At 35.4% G+C, this 9846-nt stretch overlaps 2 protein-coding genes across 2 annotated transcripts; both read left to right on the top strand.

The window, feature by feature from the left end:
• The first annotated feature begins 372 nt into the window (after nt 1–372).
• LOC120071920 (homeobox-like protein) lies at nt 373–2264 on the top strand. Its single transcript, XM_039024346.2, has 2 exons — nt 373–1664; nt 1866–2264. Exons 1-2 carry the CDS (start codon nt 448–450, stop codon nt 2059–2061), a joined length of 1413 nt encoding a protein of 470 aa, XP_038880274.1. The 5' UTR covers nt 373–447; the 3' UTR covers nt 2062–2264.
• Nucleotides 2265–4896: 2632 nt separating this feature from the next.
• Nucleotides 4897–8502, top strand: LOC120070892 (replication protein A 70 kDa DNA-binding subunit B-like). The gene is made up of 11 exons (XM_039022790.2): nt 4897–5211; nt 5569–5715; nt 5838–6053; nt 6180–6357; nt 6467–6737; nt 6820–6922; nt 7008–7132; nt 7216–7294; nt 7375–7519; nt 7675–7956; nt 8041–8502. Exons 1-11 carry the CDS (start codon nt 5084–5086, stop codon nt 8236–8238), a joined length of 1872 nt encoding a protein of 623 aa, XP_038878718.1. The 5' UTR covers nt 4897–5083; the 3' UTR covers nt 8239–8502.
• The last annotated feature ends 1344 nt before the right edge of the window (nt 8503–9846 follow it).

Genomic DNA, 9846 nt, shown 5'->3' with positions numbered 1-9846 from the left:
ATAGACTATATTTTGGAATGTGATCTTTGAATTTCAGAGTTTCAAGAGTTTAGGATTGTATGTGTTGGGTTTGTTCATCAAAGATAGACTATTGGTCCGAAAAACTATGATTTCTCTACAGGTTGGATATTAAATTCGGATGCCAGGAGAAACTTTTAGATGGCTCGTCTTTTCCATTTTTTTGTTAAACACAATGTAATTAATTGATTGTTCATTGACGAAATTGAGCTCGTGAAGTTGTGCATTTCTTGTTTCTGTCTAATACGTTCTTATGTTGTGGAGAATCTAGAACCAATTATGATCATAATCAAGTTGTAAAGGGCTTGGATGTCTTGATTTGTTTGTCCCATTTAATTTTCTTGCATTTTACAGGCGGTAATCTTCAGGCCACATCTGACTTGAAAACTGAAGAGTGGTGCCTGAAGAAGTAATTCGGATATCTTATCTATGGAATCTGGGCAAAAGATCGAGGCTGGTGGATCAAAAACACATTCTATCAGCAGTACGGGCGAAGTTGGTCTTTCTATTCCAAGCAAAAAATTAGTATCTTCCTTATCCTCGGCATCTGATTCCTCCTCTGACAGCTCCTTTGAATTGATCGTAACTGGGTCCAGCGGCTTCATTGACGGTACAAGTGACTCTCTGAAAAAGGATGAGTGCCATGTTGCAGGACACACGGACTCTGAATTTGAGTTTATTAGTAGTGATGATATTGAGACTCATCCTCCAAGGGCTGATCTTCCCCGTGCTGCCAAGAGATCAAGCCGCTCATTATCACGGTCGTCATCATCCGCATCTGAATCTTCCCTGCATGATCATGTGATTGAACTCCCAAAGCCTGGAAAGTACAAAGATACCAACGCTATGGAGCCACATTCGAATAAAACACTACGAGGTCCCGAACCTGGTGAAACCAGTCATGTTGAAAGTAGAAAAAATCTACAAACTTGTTCTTCCACCTCATCTTCCTCATCGTCCGAATCTGAATCTGAACGTAAAATTAAACTTCAAAAGGGTGGAGATACTGCTGGTAATCTATTGGTGAAAAATTCCAGCTCTCCAAGCAAGGAAAAGGACAACAGGTTGGTTGCAGATCTCAGTGATGACGATATTCCCATCAGCTCTATGACTTGCAATGGGCAATCAGCAGTAACTCCAACGCATAGGATAGACTCGAGCTCAGGCAGTGAGACACCTACTCAATATCCTCCAACTCAAGTGATGGAGAGAGCTGATGATCCTACTTCCCCTGCATATAGAATTCCATCTCGTGTCTTTTCTAGAACTAAATCTACAGCGCCTATGGAATGGAGTGTTGCTTCAAATGAATCATTGTTTAGCATTCAGATGGGGAACATGAGTTTTACCAGAGAACAGTTGTGTTGGCTAGGAAAATCAGGTGAGCTATGTAGACCTGGTGAATCGGCCCTTGACGTATCCCAGCATTTGGCTATGAAACCTTCTGATTGCGGATTGAAAAACTCCCGTCCAGATGGTGATATAGCGGCAACTGAAGCACGAGCTGCAGAAACAATGAGGGAGGTTATAAGAGAAAACTGCGAGAACCAACGCAAGGAGAGTTCGACTCTAACCGAGTCATCGTCTCAGTCAGCCAGCATTTCCCATCAGTCAGATGGCAGCACAAAATCTTTCCAATTTCCAATGTAAGCCACTGAATTCTCAAATCCTTATCAACAAAAACAGCATCATTAAATATTGACAATTTTTTCGCAAAACTAATTGGTTTAGTTGACTTAAGTGTTAGAATAATGTCATCTTTAGCACATTTTATTACATATGCATAAAAACACTTGCTAGCACTTGCAGTAAACAAATATATGAATGTTTTGTTGTCAAAATTCAAGATTGACAGGAGAAGGAGGAAAAAGCATTTCATTTAAGGGAGCCGATCCAGAGAAGGGGAAACCACAATCACCACACCCATCTTCAAATCCTCAGACCCCAAAAGAATCAAGTTCAGACGGATCTCCGAAAGCAGCTACAAACGTGGGGCCAAAGAGGTGGTTTTCTTGCTTTTCTTGCTGCCCATTCTGTAGTTAAGAAGTGTACAGGTTCATCAAAGATGACACTGCCCCCCTTTTCTTATGTTAACTAGGATAATGTCAACAGGATAGTTTGCACAGTTTAATTAGTTCTCTTAACAACACGAATTTTTGTTTTGGTAGGCACAGTTTTTCTCGGTTATTGGTAACTGGCTAAACGATCTTTGGACTCTGAATCTTATACACTATCATTTTGTGTGATATTGACAATTTTTAGTGCAGAAACGGATGAGATTAAAAAGACAGAAAAATAAAATGGTCCAAAGGAAGTTTGAAAGGATATTCTGACTCCAATCAAGTATATTATTTTCTCTTTGATGAGTGAAACATGAGAATCTGTATTGTTTGATTGAAATGAATTGATGCCTAATTGAATTAATTGTTGCTTATTTTGCTGCTTCTGTTGACAAATAGGGGGTTGAGTTTGAAAAATGGAGGGACCCACCCCAGTATTCTTGTTGTATACATGGTGGAACCAATGTTTTATAGTTTTTTTTTTTTTTAATATAAAAAAAATTAAGTAGAGTTAAAATTTAATACCATTGTTTGTAATTAGAATTTAATCCCTAGAATTTAGTAAAATTCTCCTAAATAGTTCCTATCTAGGACGTTTTTATAAAGGTTTTATCAAACCATAGGAATTATATATCAAATTTCTATCAAATCATAAATACTAAATTATGACGTTCAAAAGTATGGAGATTAAATTTTAACCTTCTTTAAATTATATGGACCAAATTTATAATTTAATCTCTCTTTTTTTTTTAATTTTATATGTATGTGTACATTTATGTGTTCTTTGTTGTCGTTGCATAATTTATATTATCAATCTCAAATTCATAATTTATAGCTAAAAAAATGTCAACTATGTAGAATACAATATACATTCAACCAATGAGTATATGCAAAAATTAAATGACATGGTATAGATGAGAGAAAATTTGAAAGCCTATAGATAAGGTTCGTAAGCAAGAATAATATATATATTTTTATATTATTAGTTGAAACAAATATTTAAGCAGCTAATTAGAGAATATAAATAAATTTAAATACAAATTGTAATGAATGATGAACTTAATGATTTGGATTGTTATAACTTTTAAAATAATGGTTGACATATGTGCTTATAGAAAAATCAGATAAATTTTAGCTTAAACTTGAAAAATTAAGTTATAATGTTTGATAAATAAATACAAAAACATCTTATTTTATATATAATGACTAAAATAGATTTATAATCAACTTTTTTTTTGTAATTTAGATTTTTAAATAATTGTTTAGTACTATGAATTTTGTTTGTTATAAATTAATTTTTAAATATTAAGAAAAATAGCTCTATTTAAAAAAAAAAATCAATATAGTATATAGATTTAATTATGTTACACATAAATAAATATATAAAATAGATCTTATTTTTAAAATATAAAATTGAAAACTAAATATTCGTTAAAAATTATCCATGATTTTGGGATAATTTAAATGTTTTTAAAGTAAATCTAACGTAATATCAAACGTAGAAAATATCATATTTGAAAACTCATATTTTTACTGCAAGAATTGAAAACAGTCCATAGGTAATACCACTGTAACACTAAAAAAGTAAATGTAGTAAATAGAAAACAGGTTAAATTGCAAGCTTTGATCCTTTGATTTTCAAATTTATTATACATGTGCTTAAAAAAATGTCTAGTAGATCCTCAAATTTAAATTCAAAGTATAAATTGACGAAACTACAAATTTAAAGTTAAAATTAATATAATAAACAAAGATTGAGGTTTAAATTAATTGAATTGAAAGTTTAGAGTTAAAATTGAAACAACTTGTTAAAATTGAATGAAAATTTTCCCAGTGAGATTTGATTATAGATTCAAATTATTTTCACTCTAGTCACAAGGAATTTTAAAACCCAAAGAAACTCCTTCAAGGACATTGGGGGTCTATTAGGGGTGTTCAAAAAACAACATGACCTGGAAAAAATAAACCTAACTCGATTGGGTTAGGTTTAAATGAAAATTTTATGGATTTGGGTTGAGTTGGTTTATGGTTTTACTTCAAATAACAAAAACCAATTTGAATTTATTGTTAATTTTAAAATATGTATTTTTAAACTTATGATGCAATTATATGTACATATATCTATATAAGCTTTATTATTTAAATTTATTAACTAGCAACTCCTAAAATTATTTTTTTAGTATTTTGAAAAGAAAAAAAATCATTGTACAAATTGAAATTAATTTGTTAATTTTAATTCAATATATAAAAATAATTAAATCAAAATTTCACGTATTTTTTATTCTGTTTATAACAAAATTTTAAATAAATAACCTAAATCAACCTAACTAGAGTTGGCAATGGAGGCAGGGCAGGGGACTCCTCATCCCTGTCAGAAAACGGGTCCCATCCCTATATATATATATAAGTTAGTTAGGGACGGGCACGAGGTGGGAATATCCTTCCTGTCCTCGCCCCATATTCGATCGGGGACCCAGTTATAATCTCTGAACGACCCTATCCCTAGTCAAATCAAGAATTCCTGCAAGGATTTTTGTCAACCCTATACCTAACCCAAAATTTTCATTATTAGATTGAGTTGGATTATTTTTTAAAAAGAATTATTTGAGTTAAAGAAATCAACAACTATAAAATCTAAAAAGTCTTTCAATCGAATCCAATCCAACTCACGAACATCCTTGGTCCACAAAGGGTAGATTCAAAAAAAGAAGAAAAAGGGCAAGACCGTAACTTACTATGCTCAGCCGCGAAAACAAACTTGGCCCGCCAAAAAATTGCATATTTAAGGAAAAAGGAAAATCTGAAAAAAATTTGCCGCGAAAACGACGAAACATTTTCTCCGTTTCAAAGATCCAAAAACCATTTTCCCGCTTGAATCATCAAATACAAAGCCCTCAAATCCCTTCTTCTTCCCTTCATTCTTCATCGCTTCTTCTTTATCCTCTCGCCGGAGCTCTCTCTCAGTTCATACCAACCTTTTCTTTCTGATCCTCTATTGTCGAGCAATGGCGGACGCACCAACCGTTGGCGGCATATCAAACATTTTGTCTAATCCATCCCCAGACTCCCCCTCCGATGTCCCCGATGTCGTGGTTCAGGTCATCGATCTCAAGGCGACGGGAAATCGCTACATGTGAGTTTTCTTCCACTAAGAACTCTGATTCGTATTCTGTTTTCATGTATGTTCGCTCGTACTGTGTGAGATTCACTTTTGGTTCTGACCTAAGTTCGGTGTAGCTCTCCTTGTTGAGATGGTTAAAGTTGAAACTATGGTTTAGATCTTAGTGTTTGTGTCGTTTGTAATATAGGCTGTTTATGGTTTTGAATTCGCAGCCTAGGGCATGTGTTGACTGGTCTGCAATATGGTTTATTGTTTGAATTCAAGAAATTTGACGATTTAAAGATCCGCGAGATTTTTTTTTGTTAGTTGCAAATGTGGATTTAAAGGTTATACTGACGGTTTCTTTAATTTCTATTGCTTCACTTTCAGGTTTACTGCTAGCGATGGGGATATGAAGCTTAAAGCTATTCTTCCATCAAACCTGACGTCTGATGTCATTTCTGGAAACATTCAAAATTTGGGGCTTATTCGCGTTCTTGACTACTCTCTCAATGACATTCCGAACAAGCAAGAAAAGTGAGTATAATCAGTCAATTTTTGAAAAATAAACTCATACTCGGAATTAGGAAGTGTCCTACGAATTCATTTTTCTTTGTTTTGTTTCGATTTTTAGTATGTGGTGGTTTTCCTAATATCAGGTATTTAATCGTGACGAAATGTGAGGTTGTTTCTCCTGCTCTAGAAAAGGAGGTAAAAACTGAGGTTAAGAAAGAGGAAACAGGTATTATTTTGAAACCGAAGCTAGAGGATGATGATAAGAGCACATTTAACAATGGATCTGGTATTCTTTTAAAGCCAAAGCAAGAATTGGTTGCCAAATCAGCTGCTCAGATTGTACACGAGCAGCAAACGAAGTGAGTATGCTCTTCGAAATACAATTTGTTGGACTTCTTTTTTTTTTTTTTTTTTTTAATCAAGTTCCCAGAGTTTTTGTGCGTAATTACTAATACATGTTCAAATGTTTCTGTTTCTACAAACAGTATGGCACCAGCTGCACGTATGTCCATGACAAGGCGAGTTCATCCCCTTGTCTACTTAAATCCTTATCAGGGAGATTGGACCATCAAAGTCCGTGTTACGGATAAGGGAAACCTGCGTACATACAAGAATGCTCAAGGAGAAGGTTATGTTTTTAACGTAGTGTTGACAGATGAAGATGTAAGCTAATTGCTGATTTGTTGACGTATTGCCATTTTCAACTTCAACAATTACATTTTCTAGTCTCATGTTGATATACAAGTGAACTTACTTGGTTCTTCTGGTTCAGGGTACACAAATACAGGCAACGATGTTCAATGATGCTGCAAGGAAGTTCTATGAGAAATTTTCCCTTGGCAAAGTTTACTACATTTCCAGGGGGGCTTTGAAAGTTGCTAATAAGAAATTTAAGACAGTTCAAAATGATTATGAAATGACTTTGAATGTGAATTCTCAAGTAGATGAGGTTAGCAGTGAAGCTGCGTTTGTTCCTGAAACAAAATATAATTTTGTCAAGATTGATATGTTAGGTCCGCACGTGAATGGAAGGGACCTTGTTGGTAAGAATCTTATCCTAGCCTAAATAACTTATCCTCGCGTGATTTTATTTAGAAGGTTCACATGTGTTTTTGCAACTTCCAGATGTTATTGGAGTTGTTCAAAGTGTTTCTCCTACAATGAGCATTCGAAGGAAAATCAACAATGAGACAGCTCCAAAACGTGATGTAACCATTGCTGATGAGACGTGGGTAGACGTTCTTTATTGACGAAAATGAAAATCGTCGTCTATTTACTTCATTCATATTAAAGTTGTGAGTATCAAATTGCAGGAAGAAGACAGTTGTGATATCTTTGTGGAATGATCTTGCGACCACTGTGGGGCAGGAGTTGCTTGACATTGCCGACCAATCTCCAATAATTGCAGTGAAGTATCTTAGAGTTGGGGACTTTCAAGGTGCCGCTAAAATCGAAGTGGGAAATTATGTCTGAGGAGAATTGCATACATTTACCTAACATATTATTTGCTTCCAATTTCAGGTGTATCTTTGTCCACAATAAGCAGAAGCTCAATTATGATAAATCCAGACATAAAGGAAGCACATGATTTGAGATCCTGGTAAGCTTACGAAGTGCTAATGGTGTTAGTTCCATAACATTATTAACTGTAGTTGTAAGCATTCTATTAAATGCGTACAGGTATGACTCTGAAGGAAAAGCCGTATCCATGTCTTCTGTAAGCTCTGGCCTGAGCCCATCAACCAAGAGTGGTACCAGGTCCATGTACTCTGACCGTATCTCCCTATCTCATATACTCCAAAACAAATCTTTGGGAGAAGAAAAGGTAACATATATTTCTTGAAATAAAGAAAGTGAAAGTTCTATATGGAAAACAACTATGAAACATATGGATTTTGTTTGTCTTCATTCAAATATAAGTTTTCTATGCCAATAGAATTACTATTCAGCAAGAATAACATGAAGTTATTGTCTCAACAGCCCATGTTCTTCAGCATCAGAGCATATGTTAGCTTTATCAAGCCTGATCAAACAATGTGGTATCGGGCTTGCAAGACATGCAAAAAGAAGGTGACTGAAGCGATTGGATCTGGATATTGGTGCGACAATTGTCAGAAAAATGATGAAGAATGCAGTTTAAAGTACATAATGGTCGTGAGAGTTTCTGATGCAAGTGGTGAAGCTTGGTTCTCTACATTCAATGAAGAAGCAGAGAGAATCATTGGATGCTCTGCCGATGAGCTTGACCAACTCAAATCACAGGTAACAAACCAGAAAATACAAGAATTCGACATTGAGAACTTGAATCAAACTGGGTTGACCTTTTCACTATGTTTTTAATTGCAGGTTGGAGAGGAGAATTCATATCAACTGAAACTCAAACAAGCCACTTGGGTTCCCCATTTATTTCGAGTTAGCGTTTCTCAGAATGAGTACAACAATGAGAAGAGACAAAGGATCACTGTCAGGTCTGTTGCTCCAGTTGACTTTGCCGCTGAATCCAGATTTTTGCTAGAAGAGATAGCAAAAATGAAAGCTTCCTAAGAAGGGTTTATTGCAAAGCCATGTCTATCTTAGGCAACTTTAGGAATTAAGTAGAAAAATGTAAATTAAAGCATCAATTTAACAGCTATTTTCCTTTTCTGTAGTAGTAGAGACCTTAGAGGAATGTTTTGTTATTTACCTTACCAGTTGGAAGCATGTTTTTGCATATACTACAGCTTTTGTTTCACATATTATGGTAGCTGGATGCTTCAAATGCAAGAACTTCGTGCATAGAAACTTCTCTATAAATATTAATTCTAGAAATGGTGACCTAAAATCTTACCAATGGATGGGTTTTGATAAACACTGCAATTCATTTTGCATTTATCATGTCTGTAATATTAGTTTCATTCAAGAATGATGTGAGGTGCGTTGAATAAAATGAGATATAATCCAGCTATTTGTAAAATTATAAATGGATAGAATAGAAATTATTTTAGTAAGAGATTTTCCTGTCGGGTTTATGGACATTCCCTTGGGGAGATTTGAACTTGGAAACAGGCATTGAGTGGACTTCAATTACAAAACTCAAGGTTTTTGATAGACCCCATATTTAAAAGGTATGAAAGAAAGGGCAAAAGAAAGAATAGAGAGAGGGGCTCAAATGTAAATGGGGAAAAGAATCAAATTAGTTAGAGGGGATCATCAAATCTATAACAAATTGGTTAGTAGTGGGGAAGTTTGTTAGTAGGGAGGGGGATAACAAATTAGTATAAAAGATAGGAGTATAGAGGAGAGGCATTTTTTATCTTGTAAAAGCTTAAGGTTGTATTGAAGGGGAGGACTTGACCTTCCTTGGCTATTTTGGGGCCAAAACAGTGGATAAATAATTGAGGTTCTATCTTTTGGTATCAGAGCCATCCAATTTGTGGGAAAAGGGTATGGTGAAGAAGATGGAGGCAAGATTAACAGCTGTGGAAGAACAACTTACCTTGCTTCAAGTTGGAATGGAGAACAAAATGGATCAAAGGTTCGGAGAAATGCAGTAGATCACGGAGAGCTTGTTGACAGCGAAAATCGAAGCACTAGGAGAGTCAATGGAGTAGAAGATGATACGAGCACTGGAGGTTTGGTCGAAGAAATCAGAAACAACCAAGGAGATGAGGTCGGATTCATCGGAAAGAACAGTGATTGAGAAAGAAGGGAGGTGCCCTTGTTCGATATGTGATTGAGAAAGCTGGAAATACCAATATTCAAAGGAGAACCAGGCGAGGATCCAATGGGATGGTTCCATAGAGTCGAGAGGTATATTATTGTGAATAGGTTATCAGAGAAGGACAAAATTGAGGCTGCAATCCTGTGTTTAGAAGGAGAAGCTTTGGAGTGGCACCAATGGGAGGAAGAAAGGACTGCGATGGATACATGGGCCAAATTTAAGGAACAACTATTGCTACGATTCTTACCAGTCAAGGAAGAGGACCGGAGGGCTTTGTTTCTCACCTTGAAGTAGGACGATAGTGTGCAAGCTTACCGACGGCGATTTGAGCAGCTTTCAGGGCCGTTGAAAGACCTATCTAATGAAACATTAGAAAGAAAGTTCGTTAGTGGGCTGAAGGAAGACATCCAAGTCGAAATGAGAATGTTTAAGTTGATTGGGATGAAAGAGAA

This window comes from Benincasa hispida, chromosome 2 (assembly GCF_027475165.1).
Source record: "Benincasa hispida cultivar pf3 chromosome 2, pf3_genome.v1.1, whole genome shotgun sequence".
Lineage (NCBI taxonomy): Eukaryota > Viridiplantae > Streptophyta > Magnoliopsida > Cucurbitales > Cucurbitaceae > Benincasa > Benincasa hispida.
This window is presented reverse-complemented; position numbering and strand designations above follow the sequence as displayed.

Bases quoted from the DNA above. Each gene is read 5' to 3' on its own strand.
- LOC120070892 (XM_039022790.2), top strand. From the start codon at position 5,084: ATGGCGGACGCACCAACCGTTGGCGGCATATCAAACATTTTGTCTAAT. The intron at 6,923-7,007 runs GTGGGTAGACGT...ATCAAATTGCAG, and splicing joins GTAACCATTGCTGATGAGAC to GAAGAAGACAGTTGTGATAT. The intron at 7,520-7,674 runs GTAACATATATT...TTGTCTCAACAG, and splicing joins AATCTTTGGGAGAAGAAAAG to CCCATGTTCTTCAGCATCAG.
- LOC120071920 (XM_039024346.2), top strand. From the start codon at position 448: ATGGAATCTGGGCAAAAGATCGAGGCTGGTGGATCAAAAACACATTCT. The intron at 1,665-1,865 runs GTAAGCCACTGA...TCAAAATTCAAG, and splicing joins AAATCTTTCCAATTTCCAAT to ATTGACAGGAGAAGGAGGAA.